The 16,146-nt window shown below is 38.6% G+C and overlaps 1 protein-coding gene and 1 pseudogene across 1 annotated transcript; one reads left to right on the plus strand and one right to left on the minus strand.

Moving 5' to 3' along the window:
* Nucleotides 1-16,146, minus strand: part of LOC124523493 (olfactory receptor 2F1-like) — a 335,826-nt pseudogene that overhangs the window by 78,468 nt on the left and 241,212 nt on the right.
* Nucleotides 8,699-10,907, plus strand: TAS2R39 (taste 2 receptor member 39). Its single transcript, XM_047097501.1, is given in 4 exon segments — nt 8,699-8,723; nt 9,826-10,030; nt 10,032-10,240; nt 10,243-10,907. Coding segments are annotated over 4 exon segments (1,104 nt in total).

Consider the following 16,146-nt stretch of genomic DNA (forward strand, 5'->3'; position numbering starts at 1 on the left):
ACAAATTCAGAAGATTCAATTTCAAAATCTATTACACAGTTACAATAATTGGTAGTAGGAAACAATCAACAAAACTAAAAGACAGCCTATGGAATGGGAGAAGATATTTGCAAATGACATATCAGATAAAGGGTTAGTATCCAAAATCTATAAAGAACTATCAAACTCAACACCCACAAACAAATAATCCAGTGAAGAAATGGGCAAAACACATGAACAGACACTTTACCAAAGAAGACATCCAGATGGCTAACAGACACATGAAAAGATGCTCAACATCACTCATCATCAGGGAAATATAAATCAAAATCACAATGAGATACTACCTCACACCTGGCAGAATAGCTAATATTAACAACTCAGGAAACAACAGATGTTGGCGAGGATGCAGAGAAAGGGGAACCCTCTTGCACTGTTGGTGGGAATGCAAACTGGGGCAGCCACTCTGGAAAACAGTGTGGAGGTTCCTCAAAAAATTAAAAATAGAACTATCCTACGATCCAGCAATTGCACTATTAGGTATATACCCACAGGATACAAAAAAGCTGTTGCAAAGGGGGACATGCACCCCAATGTTTATAGCAACACTATCAACAATACCCAAAATATGGAAAGAGCCCAAATGTCCATCAACTGATGAATGGATAAAGAAGATGTGGTATATATATATACAATGGACTATTACTCAGTGATCAAAAAGAATGAAATCTTGCCATTTGCAACAACATGGATGGAACTAGAATGTGTTGTACTAAGCGAAATAAGACAGAGAAAGAAAAATGTCATATGATTTCACTCACGTATGGAATTTAAGAAACAAAACAGATCAGCATAAGGAAAAGGAAAGAAAATAAGATAAAAACAGACAGAAAGGCAAACCATAAGAGACTCTTAAATACAGAGAAGAAACTAAGGGTTGCTGGGGGGGTGGTGGGTGATGGGCTAACTGGGTGATGGGTACTAAGGAGGGCACCTGTTGGGATGAGCACTGAGTGTTATATGTAAGTGATGAATCACTAAATCTACTCCTGAAACCATTACTACACTATATATTAACTAACTTGAATTAAATAAATTTTTTAAATGAAAAAAAAAATTGGTGGTGTTATTCACAAAAAGACACATAGATCAATGGAACAGAAGAGACAGTTGAAAAGTAGACCCACATAAATACAGACAACTGATTTTTTACAAGGTCACCAAGGCAAGCCAATGAAGAAAGGATACTTCTATCAATAAATGGTTCTGGAACAACTGGTTATCCACATGCAAAACAAAACAAAACAAAATACCTAATACCTTGACACATTCCTCACAGTTCATACAAAAGTTAAATTGGAATGGGTCATGGACCTAAATATAAAAGATCAAATTATACAACTTCTCAAAGAAAACAAGAGAAAGTTTTTGTGACCTTGTATCTGGCAGAGAGTTGTTCAATATAACAACAAAAGCACAGTCCATTCAAGAAAAATTGATAAATTGAAACTCATAAAAGTATCAAACTTTCATTCTGTAGAAGACATTGTTAACAGAATAAAAGACAAGCCATGGGCTAAGAGAAAATACAGTAAAACCTTGGATTGCAAGTAACTTGTTCTGCAAGTGTTCTGTAAGACGAGCAACCATTTCTAATAAATTTTAACTTGGTAAAAGAGCGATGTCTTGCAATATGAGTAGTACATGATGCAGAGTATCACATGATCACAACTGAGCCAATGGTTCTTTTCTCTCTCTCTCACTCTCTTGTTGTGAGATTGTGGGTGATCAGCTCCCATGCTGGGATGCTCGGTCTCAGGCCATGGTGTTTGGCAGAAATCAGTGATTTTTCAGAATGTTGGAAGTTTCCCACGACTGGCACTAGTGTATTTTGTCACTTGGCACATATGGACAGTCCTTTGCTTTTCCATACAAGAGTAAGTTTAGGGGGGCGCCTGGGTGGCGCAGTCGGTTAAGCGTCCGACTTCAGCCAGGTCACGATCTCGCGGTCCGTGAGTTCGAGCCCCGCGTCAGGCTCTGGGCTGATGGCTCAGAGCCTGGAGCCTGTTTCCGATTCTGTGTCTCCCTCTCTCTCTGCCCCTCCCCCGTTCATGCTCTGTCTCTCTCTGTCCCAAAAATAAATAAACGTTGAAAAAAAAAATTAAAAAAAAATAAAAAAAAAAAGAGTAAGCTTAGGAATGCTTTGCTTCATTCTAGGTCGGACTGCCTGCAGATATAGACCCTTTTCTCTGCCGCCTTATTGCCAGTTACATTAAAAACAGTATATGACTAGGCTTATTACTACTGTACTATATATATATACTGTACTATATATATAGTATATATATGTACTATATATAATTATATATATTATATATATGATATATATAATATATAATTATATAATATAATAACATATAATTATATAATATATAATTAATTATTATATATTATATATTAATATATTAATATTTATAATGTTAATATTATATTTAATATTATATTTAAATATTATTATATTTATATTATTATTTTATTACAGTGTTATGATCATTTTTATATGAATATTTTTGGGTTGTGGAACTAATCATCTGAATTTCCATTATTTCTTATGGGGAAATTAGCTTTGATATACAAGCGCTTTGGATGACAAGCATGTTTCCAGAATTAATTATGCTCACAAACCAAGGTTATACTGTGTTTGCAAAGCATACAGGTGATAAAGGACTCATAACTATATAAAGGATTTTAAAAATTTGGGGTGCCTGGATGGCTCAGTCAGTTGAGCAACTCCCAGAGTTCTGGGATTGCACAACATGTCAGGCTCTGCCCTGACAGGGATTCTCTTTCCCTCTCTCTCTGCCCCTCCCCAATTCACATGCGTGTGCACTCTCTCTCTCCCTCTCAAAATAAATAAATAACCTTTAAAAAAAAAAAAGAATTTCAAAAGTTCAACAATAAGCAAACAACTTGATTTTTTCAAACCAGGCAAAAATCTGAGAACATTTTATCAAAGAAGATAAATTTATGTCCAATTAGCCTATAAACAGATGTTCAACACCACTAGTCATTAGGTAAGTGCAAATCAAAATCGCAGTGAAATACCACTATACATCTAAAATGACTAAAACAAAACAAACAAAAACAAACCCCCCAACCTCCCACCCTCCCTACCCACCACCCCCTCATGCCCCCACACACATAACACTGACAATACTAGGTACTAGGTAAGATGCAGGGCAACTTGAACTCTCACACATTGCTAGTAAAAATGAAAAACAGTACAACTACTCTGGTAAAGAGTTCAGCAGTTTCTTTAAAAGTTAAGAATTTACTGTACAACTCAGAAATCCTACTTTCAGGGATTTGCCCAAGCAAAAAGAAAACTTATACACATGATGTTACTCACCATTGCCAAAAACTGGAAATGTCCTTCAACAAGAGAATGGATAACAAACTGATCTATCCATACGATGTCATACTACTCAACAATAAAAGTGGCTGAACTATAAATTCATTTAAATGGTTACATCTTAACGACATTTTGCAAAGTGAAAGCCAGACCCAAAAGGCTATATACTGTATAAAACCATTTATATGTTATCTGGAGAAAGCAAAAGTATTCAACAGAAAACAAATTAGTGGTTGCTAGGGATTTAGGGGTTGGATTGGAGCAACAAGGCTAATTCTAGGGTTGGAGCAGGATGAATGGAACATCCCATAATGCCTGAAAGTAAGAAAACAAAAACAAAAATGGAGTCAGATCAGAGACATGAGAGCCTACATGAAAGAGTTCCCAGTTACCAAAAGCTTAACCAATCTGAGCAGCACTATAAATAAAAATAGTATTAGACCGTAACAGAATAAATACAAAGTCCATAAGTATATAGTAATGCAAATTAATGTTTGATTAAATAAATAAATGATGGGAAAGAAAAAACTCTTCCTTACAGAAGAAATCTAATTAATACAAGTAAAAGGAATGAAGAAAATAAAAAATTACAACAGCATAGCAATGTAATAATTGTTGCAGTTGGGGCACCTGAGTGGCTCAGTGGGTTGAGCGTCTGACTTCGGCTCAGGTCATGATCTCACTGTCCGTGAGTTTGAGCCCTGCGTTGGGCTCTGGGCTGACAGCTCAGAGCCTGGAGCCCACTTCAGATTCTGTGTCTCCCTCTGTATGCCCCTCCGCTGCTTGCACTCTGTCTTTCGTGTTGTCTCAAAAATAAATAAACGTTAAAAAAAAATTTTTTTTTAATTGTTGCAGTCAACATCTGCTAATGAATGTTGACATTAGCAGAGAAGGGTTTAAGGAAAAACAAGATATTTGCATAGCTTCAAAGTATCCCCTCCAGAATATTCCTGTGGAGGTTTTCAAATATGTCCACAAATTCTTTGAGATTCCTCCTTCCAGGAAGCAAAGCTTAATTCCTCTCCCCCTGAGTATGGGCCAGATTTAGTGACTCACTTCAAATGAATAGAGTATGAAAAGAAAAGAAAGAAAAAAGTAACTTTTTATGGTGGAGAAAACTGGTAGATGTGATGTTAACCAAGTATTCAAGTTTCCCATCACCGGTAATAAGATGCTGGCAGGGTGTACCCCTTGCAATGAGAAGGGCACCTCACCTCTGAGGTATTCCTCAAAACCCGTAACTCCCCTATAACCACGAGAAAACATGAGACAAATCCAAGCTAAGCACTACTTCACAAAATACCTGACTGGTATGTTTCTTCAAAGCTGTCATGGTCATGAAAGAAAAGGAAAGACCAAGACTCTGTTACAGATTGAAAGAGAATAAAGATACACAATGATTAAACACAAGGTGGTGTTCTAGACTGGATCTTGGAACAGGAAAAAGACATCCGTGGAAAACTGAAAAATCCAAACAAAGCCTACAGTGTAACTAACAGTATTTGTAACAGTACTAACTTCTTAGTTTTGGTCATTGTGCCACAGTTATGTCAGATGTAAGCATTAGGAGAAGCTGGGCTAGGGGTATAAGTGGGAATTCTCTGTAGTATCTTTACAGTACATCTCTATGTCAAAAACTATTTCAAAATAATAATTTAAAGATATAGCAAATAAACTGAACTGCTTGAAGCCATTTTCTCTGTCATTAATGGTTCAACGTCCTCTTGATGAGATTTCCGTGGTTAGACACACACTTGAATACATCCAGGATATATTAAACTAGATTTATCATTTAGGTTCTACTAATTCCACTAGTTCTACTTGAAAAGATCATCTCTTCAGGGCCCCTGGGTGGCCAAGTTGGGTAAGTGTCCGACTCTTGGTTTTGGCTCAGATCATGACCTCCTGGCTCCATGATTTCGAGCCCTACATCTGGCTCCACACCAACAGTGCATAGTCTGCTTGGGATTCTCTCTCTCCTCCTCTCTCTCTCTCTCTCTCTCTCTCTCTCTCTCTCTCTCTCTCTCTCAAAATAAATAAATAAACTTTAAAGATCATCTCTTCACCTAGAAAAGTTACCTCCCCCCACTTCAGACTGTCCCTGGGAGTTCCTGTCAACAACAACAATGTTCTTTCCATTGTAGGAAGCAACTCTGCCATTGGCTGTGACAAGCAGAGCTTCTTCTGAGGTGCCTCTCATGATGGCTGTGGCCCCTGCTCCTGCCCACCGCCTCTGTGTGACCCCTGAACACTAGGAAGCCCAGCCACAGGCTCATTGCCCCTTCCTCTAACTTATCCCCGCCCACGCCCTCACCCGTACTCTCTATCTCCCACCAGTGTTCCTCTCACAGTATTAGACCCTAATACAGAGAACCGCTGTGCTCTCACTCAGCCTTGTTATTCACACTCCCACACTCAATTTGGGCATCAAACCTGCAAAAATTCTAGATTTATGGGGTGGTTGAACTGCCTTCTCTGGATGCCAGTCATTAGGAAGAAGTTCTCTGGGCCACTGGTAAGATCACTCATTCACCAGCAAGTATCTGTACCGCCTCCCAGGGGGTCAGGCACTACAGGTGACAGAGCTGAGAGTGAGACACTGTGATTAGCAAAGAAAGGAGGAGAGAATCATCAGACTCTTAACAGAGCCTGTCCCCTTCCCCCTTACTGTCGGAGACCTGGGTGGGCAGAGCTGGGGAAGAGCCAGTGACAAGAAAAACCTCTTCAAACCAAATCAGAGGTCCTGAGCTGCTTGCACAAGTGTGTGGAAACAAGCAGAGTTGTTTACGACACTGTATTCGAAGGAAATATCTGGAGTTCAAAAACAGGGATTTAAAGACAAGATGGTAAAATCCATAAAAACTTGTCTCAAACAGTTTATCAGGCCAGAAAACCTTCATAAGCTTTTTGCTTTTTTAAAAAAGAGGCCTTAAGTAAGAAGAAAACAAATATTATGAAGAGTTTCAGAGACATCTCACTCACCAACCTTCTCTTTGTTAGAATTACTTGTCATTACTTTAGAGTTATGTTCATTCACGAAAGTCTATTTACTCTGAATTGAGAGGTCAATTTTATCATCATTTGTCCCGTGCATACATTTTAAAATTAGAAATGACCACCCCAATTGTGGTAGAGGTAGAGCCCCTCCCTAAGGAATGTGGTGGGGGCCTTCTCAGAACAAAGGAAGGCAACGTGGCCCAATCAACTCCTATACACGTATGCATAACTCTGACACAACTCTGAAACTTGGACTGGGTCCAATCAGACTATGTGTGTCACCATATATGGGAGACAAAGAAGCAGCAATTGCGCAAAAGGCTACACCCTGCTGCGCTCAGGGCTCGGTTTTTCCGGGTACAAACCCACTGAGCCCATGCTGGCACGACAAATAAAGTGCTTCCTGGAAAAGAAAGCCTCGCGGTCCGTCTCTCTGTGTGAGAATCCTGCTACACAATGGCCATCTCTTTTAGTTTTAATATTCCAAAATAGGTTGAGTGATTCTGGTGCTGTTTTTATCCTACTGTTGGTTAGCCTATGTTGTAAAGGAACGGGGAACTTTTCCTTTGTTAAAAAAACAAAACAAAAACAAAAACAAAGTTCAACCAAGTAAATTTGAAGATCTAACTGGCTTTATTCAACAAGTGATGTATCGGGCAGCACCTCATCTGGCAAGTAGCAAGGCCCTCGAAGAGTTGTACAAAATGGAAGGTTTCATAGGATGGAGGAGGGGCAAGGAAGTTACTAGGGAAAGAAAAGAAAGGATGGCTCCAGGCAAGGTCACTTTCTTTTAGGGAAAAGGGCAGAGGATCTTATCTTGCAGTTTACTTCATCTCTTGGGGGGTACTGAGAGAGTCCCAGTGACAGATTACTTCTTTAGTGCTGGCCAGAAAATTCCAGACAATTAGGGCAATATTTCTGGGGGAGATTGAAGTTGCAATTAGATTGAGTATTAAGCCCTGGTTTGGGAACTTGGTCTAAGTGGCATCATTCTGGGCCTGTGGTTTTCTTTCTTTTTAAGTGTATTTATTTATTTTGAGAGAGAGAGAGAGAGAGAGAGAGAGAGAGAGAGAGAGTGCACAAGCAGGTGAAGGGCAGAAAGTAGGAGAGAATCTCAAGCAGACTGCACACTATCAGCACAGAGCCCGATGTGGGGCTTGAACTCACAAACAGTGTGATCATGACCTGAGCAGAGATCAAGAGTTGGACACTTAACAGAGTGAGCCACCCAGATGCCTCCAGTTTTCTTTTTTTAATACCTTCAACCCTCATTTTCGTAGTGTTCTATTTAAATGAAAGGTAAATTTTGTGTAGGCCTTTAAATATTTATATGTAACAAAAGAAGTTTATTATCTGTCAAGTAATTCATTTTGCAACGAAGTTCTATCTCTTGAAAATTAGTGTCTTCTTGTTCTGCCATTGTGATATTGTATATTATGGTATGATTATGTATATTGTATCATATCATATCATATCATATCATATCATATCATATTATAATAAATACATTTGGTCTTGTTTCTCTAGCAGAGCTCCTAAAACCCTTGGAATTTCCGAAGAGATGAGTGTTATAAAGGTGTCTTTGGTTATGTTAATGATGTGGCTTTCCAATGGATCGCACATAAGCTGGGGGTGGGCTGCCAGGAGAGCCAATCATGTGATTAGAGGTTTGGAACTTTCAGTCCCACCCCCTGATTTCTAGACTGAGGGTGCTGGGCGGGGGCGGGTAAGAGTTGACACTATCACTAATGGCTAATGATTTACTCAATCCCGCCTATGAGATGAAGCCTCCATAAAAATCACACAGGACTGGGTTCAGAGAGCTTCTAGGCTGGTGAACATGTGAGGTGTTTGGAGAGTGGGGCCCCTGGGGAGGGCGTGGACATACTCTGCCTTCTGCGTCTCTTCCACCTGAAGAATCATCCATAGCCTTTAGCATATCCTTTTATAATAAACTGTTATTAATAAATAATAATAAACAGGCAGTTAGGGTCTGAATTGAGGTAAATTGTAGGACACCCAGCCACTATCACAGAATGGCCTGGTGTGGGGAAAACAAAACAAAACAAAACAAAACAAAACAAAACAAAACCACACACATGTTCGATGACCAGAAGTGTCAGAAGTGAAGTGTTCTGTGTGAGTAGTAAAGAAAGTCTCACAGGTAGAAAGCTAGATTACGCTTTTTTTTTTTAACTCAATTATTCTTCCCTTAAATAGTGAAGGCATCATAAAAGACTACCAGGAAAAAAATGTTACAGTCAAGTCAACCCTGACTTTTGTCTTTGGCGCACACAAAAGGATCCACACATGGGTGTAGGAAATATAAAGAGTGGTAAGAAGATGGACTCTGGAACCAGGTGACCTGAGGTAGAATCCCAACACTGTCTCTTTCTAGATGTGTGACTTGGGACGAGTTATTTAGCCTCAGTTTCCTCATCTGCAAAGTGTAGATAATAAAATACATTCTTCACTGAATTGCTGTGTGGCTTAAATTTGATGAGATATATAAAGTATTTGAACAGTATCTAGCATACGCACACACACACACACACACACACACGCTATACATAGCATACATTGATTTATATATTATATTGACTTTGAATTTATTATTATTATTTCCAATCAGTTCCCTGAGGTCACAAGTGAAACTAAGTTAAATGGTGACTTGGCAGGCAGATGTTCTACTTAACTGGCATTAGTAAAGGCCATGGTTCTCAATACCACATTAGTGGTTTATAAAGGAGCATGTCTCAAGTGAAATAAGTCAGCCAGAGAAAGACAAATGTCATATGATTTTACTCATATGTGGAATTTAATAAACAAAACAGATGAACATAGAGAAAGAGAAGGAAAAATAAGATTAAAAAAAGAGAGGGAGACAAACTGTAAGAGACTCTTAAATGCAGAGAACAAACTAAGAGTTGCTGGAAGGATATTGAGTGGAGGATGGGCTAAATGGATGGGCATTAAGAAGGGCACTTGTTGGGGTGAGCACTGGGTGTTATATGTAAGTGATGAGAATCACTAAATTCTACTTCTAACATCATTATTCCACTATATGTTAACTAGCCTGGATTTAAATAAAATTTAAAAATTTTTTAAAATATACAAAAGATTGGGGCACCTGGGTGGCTCAGTCAGTTGAGCGTCTGACTTCGGCTCAGGTCATGATCTCACGGTTCATGGGTTCAAGCCCCGCATCGGGCTTGACTCTAGTCCTTCCTGGGCCCCATAATTGAACTAAAACCAACAAGTCCAAATGGACATGGAAGAGGATTAGAAAGGAAATCCTTCCATCATTTGCATCCCCAGATTTAGAGCTAAGAATTCTGAGATAAACAAATGGAATGAATTTGGAAATGATGCATCAAAGGCTTCCTCCTATGACATGAATAGTGGGAGCTACTGAGGATCTGCCTATCAAACGCTAGAGAGGCATTTTCCTCCAGACACCAAACAGGGGTAACAACTCAGGATGACAAAAACCTGCAATCCTGCAGATAATGAATTTTCACCATTTCACATCCTCTCAATTTTAACAATTATAGGCACTGAATGCATCATTGGTATCATTGCAAATGGGTTCATCATGGCTATAAATATAGCTGGATGGATTAAAAATAAGGCAGTTTCCAATAAGCAGGATCCTGTTTTTCTTGAGTGTATCCAGAATACCTCTCCAAAGCTTCATGATGATAGAAATTACCTTCAGTTCAACATCCCCACATTTTTATAATGAAGATGTTATATATGGTACATTCAAAGTAACTTTCATGTTCTTAAATCATTGTAGCCTCTGGTTTGCTGCCTGGCTCAGCTTCTACTTCGTGAAGATTGCTGATTTCTCCCACCCCTTTTCCTCAAGCTGAAGTGGAGAATTTCCGGGACAGATGCCCTGGCTCTGTGGCTATCAATGTTTATTTCCTTAGGCTACAGTGTACTCTTCTCCAATGACATCAACACCATGTATTGTAACAATTCTTCTATCCCCTCTCCCAACTCCTCTAAGAAAAAATACTTCACTGAGACCAGTGTGGTCAACCTGGTTCTTCTCTATAACCTGGGGATCTTCATTCCTCTGATCATGTTCATCTTTGCAGCCACCCTGCTGATCATCTCTCTCAAAAGATACACCCTACACATGGAAAGCAATGCCACTGGCTCCAGGGACCCCAGCATGGAGGCTCACATGGGGACCATCAAAGTTACCAGCTACTTTCTCATTCTCTACATTTCCAATGCAGTTGCTCTATTTCTTTATATGTCCAATATCTGTGATGCCAACAGTTCCTGGATTATTTTGTGCAAATTCATCATGGCTGCCTACCCTGCTGGTCACTCCATTCTGCTGATTCAGGACAACCCTGGGTTGAGAAGAGCTTGGAAGCAGCTTCAGCCTCAAGTTCATCTTCACCTAAAAGAGAAGCAGAATACCACAAAACAAGCCCAACCAGCTCTGCCTCCCCCTCACCTAGACCCCTCTCCTCCCGCCTCCTTTCTTCCCCAAACCTGATCTGATCCTTCCACCTGATGTGGTTAACCTTCATTTCTCTTTTGCTTCTTGGGCACAGTCTTAGTGATGTTTGACACATTCTTTACCTAAGCCTTCTATTTTAGCTCCACTTGCTCTATGTAAAAGCAGCGGTTCTACACATTAGAATCTCTGGGGGAGATTTTTGAAATACCAATGTCCAAACCTGACCCTAAATCAATTAAGTCAGAATTTTTGGTGTTGGAACTTAGATAATTCTTTTTAATTTCTTAAGGTGATTGTTCTCCAAAACCTAAAACAAAAAATTTTAAGATGCTCAGCCTGGCTTATATCAGGAAGAAAATTAAGACTACTTGAGATATAATTTTTTACCTATTAGGTAAGCAAAGATCAAAAAGTTTGGTAACACACTGTGTGTGATCATGGGGACAAGGCAATCTCATAAATTTATGGAAATGTTAATTGCTGCTTCTTTAAGTACAGTTTAGTAATACATTTGAAAGTACATACTTTTATTTGACAATTATACTTGGGGGTATTTATTTTATAGATATACTTGAGTACATAAAAATTTGTTTATATTTGTTTATACAATACAAAAAATTGTAAAATATTTGTTGCAATATTTTACATCCAAATGGCTATATTCATTATTAAATGGAGCCACACTGGGGGTAGCAACTAATGTTGAATCACCAATTTCTAGAACTTAATATTTGAAAAATTCACCAAATAAAACTTATTCTACTTTCTCTTCCTATCTGCAAAAAATTAGGTTAAATTTCTCCTGAAATAGAGGAATTGTTTCTTTTTCTTTTCAAGAAGACAGACAGACTCTTCTTTAAAGGTCTCATTTTCTGAACTTCCATGTCCATGGGCTTGTAAGATAACATAAATAAAAGCAAAAGAGCAAAATGTAAGAACAACTTTGAAATTTTCAATCCAAGAGAGAGATGCAATTCAAGACCACTTGAATCTATTCAGGATAGGTTCTGGACTTCAGGCTGCCTCGTTACTCATGTCCTGGAGTGGAAAGGGCTACCATCCTGAGAGAAGAAAGGGTGAACTACCTTCCCCCATTTCATAACCAGACTATAGAACAATCTGTAAACATGGACACCTCGGGGGGAGTCCTCACTGGGCTGAAGATTTAACTGTGCTAGCCAGTACTCCTCACATGTGCCATCCTTAAAACCTACCGGAAAATGAATATGACTTGACACCGTGAAAGTCTTCAGAGAAGGAACACGACTATTTCAGGTGTGAGTGTCAGACATACATCACTATTTGTCATTTAATCCCTATCAAGGATTTTGTTGTTTAAAAAAAAAAAAGTATTTGATATTCAAAATGATAGCATGCTTCCTTGTACCTTAACAAATGGATTCTGAATAATATACTGGATGCTAAGAAAATTCATAGATGTGCTTTGTAAACATTCTCAGAGGCTGAAGACATTAAGTCAGTGACCATCAAAACACACAGTCATGGGCAGCTGGAAATAGAGCATCAGAGCCATCACCTGTGACAAAGTATTGATGGAAATGGTTACATTCCTCATCGAGCAACTCCCAAAACCAAGTAACAGATCATTGGGGAAGTATATATCACATGTCACATGTCACCATTGTTTCTCACTATTTTCTGGTTAATGTGGTGAGATTTATTTTTTTGTGAAATAGCCTGATTGCTACAAAGCTGTCTATTAAAAGCATCTTCCCTCCAATTCTCACATATAGCTTTTTTTAAATGAGATTGTCAATACTTACAAAAACATAACACTATTACTCATTTCTAAATCTCCACCCAAATATTACAGAAGTGAAATTAGAGTTGTTTCAAGTTGATTGTCATCATCATCATATTCAAAGTAATATCAGCTTTTGGCCAACAAATAAGTAAACAAATGCTGAAAAGGTCTTTTGTGAATAGTAAGTCTCCTGCCTCACCCAAAATCTCACTTCCCCAAAGCAACATTTCTATTATTTCTGACTCTAGTTTTTGTGGTGGTTACTTTCATAGCTCCGAACAGGTATACACAGACACGCACATTGTATTATCCATCTGTAAACACCTATTGACTCATCACGGTCAATGGTGAGGACTGAAGTGTCACTTACATTGCCATCAAATGCTGCCCTGTAGTAATTGCATTACTACTTCTGGCTCTTATTCTCATTGCTTTTAAATTATTGAATGATCATTTTAATGTGTATTTATTTTTGAGAGAGAGAGAGCATGAGTTAGGGACAGGCAGAGAGAGAGGGAGACACAGAATCTGAAGCAGGCTCCACACTCTGAGCTGTCAGCACAGAGCCCGATGCGGAGCTCAACTCAGAAACCATGAGATCATGACGTGAGCCGAAGTCAGGCGTTCAACCAACTGAGCCACCAGGAGCCCCTTGAATGATCATTTTAAGTTGCAATGTCTTATTCTACTATTTATAGTCCATGCCTACCAACTCCACATTATATAAAAGAGTATGTTAGTGCCCCTATCCTTCTTTTTACTACTTCTCCCTTTTCCACCTGCTTTTTAAAAAATATTTTTATTTATTTTTGAGAGAGAGACACACACACACACACACACACAGAGAGCACAGCGGGGAGGGACAGAGAAAGAGAGGGAGGAAGAGGATCCAGAACAGGCTCCGCGCTGACAGCAGAGAGCCCGATGCAGGGCTCGAACTCAAACTATGAGATCATGACCTGAGCCAAAGTTGAACACTTAACCGACTGAGCCACCCAGGTGACCCCCTTTTCCACATTCTAACTGCTGAAAGCAACATGCTCCTTTCACATTGTCATATGCTATTCTGTAACTATCGTTCAGTCTTCTGTGCTTCATCTATGAATTTATTTTAAATGTAGAAGATCAATAAATAGCATTTCTAATATTCTTAGTAAAACTATTATTACTGGACTCAAGACCAAAAAGTGCTTTTCACTAAGTTCAATGACACAATCCATAAACCCAGGTAAAAGGAGATTGTTTCCAGCATAAAAATCAAATGCATTTTTTTTTTTTACACTCCATCATTTACTCAGCAACATGAAAGAATTTAGTTTGGGTTTATGATAATCCTGCTCAATTGCCTTCCTTTATGTTGTTATACCAGCCCTGCCTCCCAGAGAGATAAGTATATTCCTTACCACCTACTCAAAGGAATTCAGTATTTTAATCATGGCACTCTCAGTTGGATGTAATGCACTTTTTTTTTTCCCAGTAGCAACTTGATCAATGCCTTTCATTCTCCTTTCTTTCTTGATAATTGGCTCCTAAGCCTGACTCATGTTTGTCATCCACCCGGATGTCTGGGTTATATCCATCACCTATTTTCTAGATCACATGTCTTACTCTTCCTTTTCTTATTTCCTCCCTTACTTACCGGAACACATCCTTAAGTAACTTCCTCAGAAAAGTCCTTCGGAAATGGGAAATGTTTTTATTTTGCCCTCACTCTTGATTAGTAGTTGATAGTTGGTTGAATATACAATTTTAGGTCTAAAATAATTTACCTTAAGTTTAGAAGAAATTTCATTCTTTTCACATTTGTTGTTACTAATTAGAAGTGTGAAAGCAACCTGTGTCTTTTTCCTTTCTAGGTTTTTGTATTCTTTCTTTAGACATTTTTAAAATCTTCTTTTTATCTTTCATGATTCACCAAGACTGCACTACAACTGCATATAACAGAAATCTGATTAAAGTGACCATATAATGCTATTTTTAAATGTAACATGAATTCTAGAGGTTGAAAAAAATGCTCCAGGAAGTCACTAATGACTCAGGATCCTTCTAGCTTCCTTTCCTACCACATCATGTTGCTGAGGCAACATGAGACAGAGAGAGAAAGAGAGAGAGAGAGAGAAGGAGAACGAGTTGGGGAGGGGCAGAGGGAGAGGGAGAGAGGGGAGAGAGAGAATCCCAGTAGCCCCTACGCAGGGCTCAATCCCATGACCCTAGGATCATGATCTGAGCTGAAATTAAGAGTATCACCTCTACATTCTAGGCAGAACTGGGTCACATGACACCTTCACAAGGAAAATTGTAGAAAGAATTATTTTTAATTTGTAATTGTGCACACTTCCACCCTAATCCACTCTAAACAAAATTAGGGTACTTATATTGAGGAAGAGGGAAGAATGATCATGGGTTAGGCAACTAGTATCAGATGCTCCATTTGGTGAAAATTGTGTAACACCAATTGAGGGCTTATCAATCAAAGACCATGTCTTTGGGGCACCTGACTGGCTCAGTCAGTTGGGCATCTGACTCTTGATTTCGGCTCAAGTCATGATCCCAGGGTCGTGGGATAGAGCCCTGCATAGGGCGTTGCACTGAGCATGGAGCCTGCTTGGGATTCTCTCTCCCCTACTTGTTCTCCCTCTCTCTCTCTCAAAAACAAAAACAAAAACAAAAAAACATATCCTTCATCAGCACTCATAAAGTTTCTTTTATTTTTTAAAAATAATTTCTTCCTCTTCATTTTCTCTAAATTTGATCCTTAAAATTCTTTTTGGTCAGATTTTAGGCCTCCTAGATTAAATATCTGTGTCTCTTATCTTTTTCATCATTGATTTATGCTGAGCATTCAGAGATATTATCTTGAACTCATCTTAATTTTACTGAAATCATGTTAACAGTATGTAATTTGAAATATTTTTAATCTCAAAGTTTCTTCGTTTCCTATTTCTTTTTAATAGCATCTTTTTCTTAATTTATGAATTCAGTATCTTTTCTGCCTTCTCTGAAGATACAAGTTCAAATTTTTTAAGTATTCTTCTTTGATCTTTATTTCTCCAGGGGTCATTTATTCTGAATATTTATCTTGGTCTTTCTCTTTCAGGCTGTGAATTTTGCTCCTATTTCTGCTAATCCTTGATTACTAATTCATGAAGGAAAATGAAAGGCTGTTTTGCATAAGTAAGAATTATTCCCCAGCAGGACATTCTTCTGAATGGAAAGGCTGATTGGGACCTCTGTTTTGTAACTGGGCCATCCAGTTCGTCAGGATTGGCTTCTGATGACTTTTTTTTTAAGGTATGTGGGTAAAAAATCAGACATTAGCCTTGAAATCAAAAATGTCATAATAAGAAAGAATTTAATCTCTGTGCAAACATCACACTGGAAGCCCTGCTTCTTGGAAATGAGTTCAATTTCTCTACAAAAGCATTGTTGATATGGGGGTTGTCAATGGTTCTGTGTGCAGTGATGGAGAAAAGGTTGGAAGGAATCACTGAAGCAGTTATATGGCAGACA

The sequence above is a fragment of the Lynx rufus genome, unplaced genomic scaffold, assembly GCF_022079265.1.
Source record: "Lynx rufus isolate CCGP_SWC_20201006 ecotype Redwood Valley unplaced genomic scaffold, mLynRuf1.p SCAF_4, whole genome shotgun sequence".
In the NCBI taxonomy this organism is placed as follows: domain Eukaryota; kingdom Metazoa; phylum Chordata; class Mammalia; order Carnivora; family Felidae; genus Lynx; species Lynx rufus.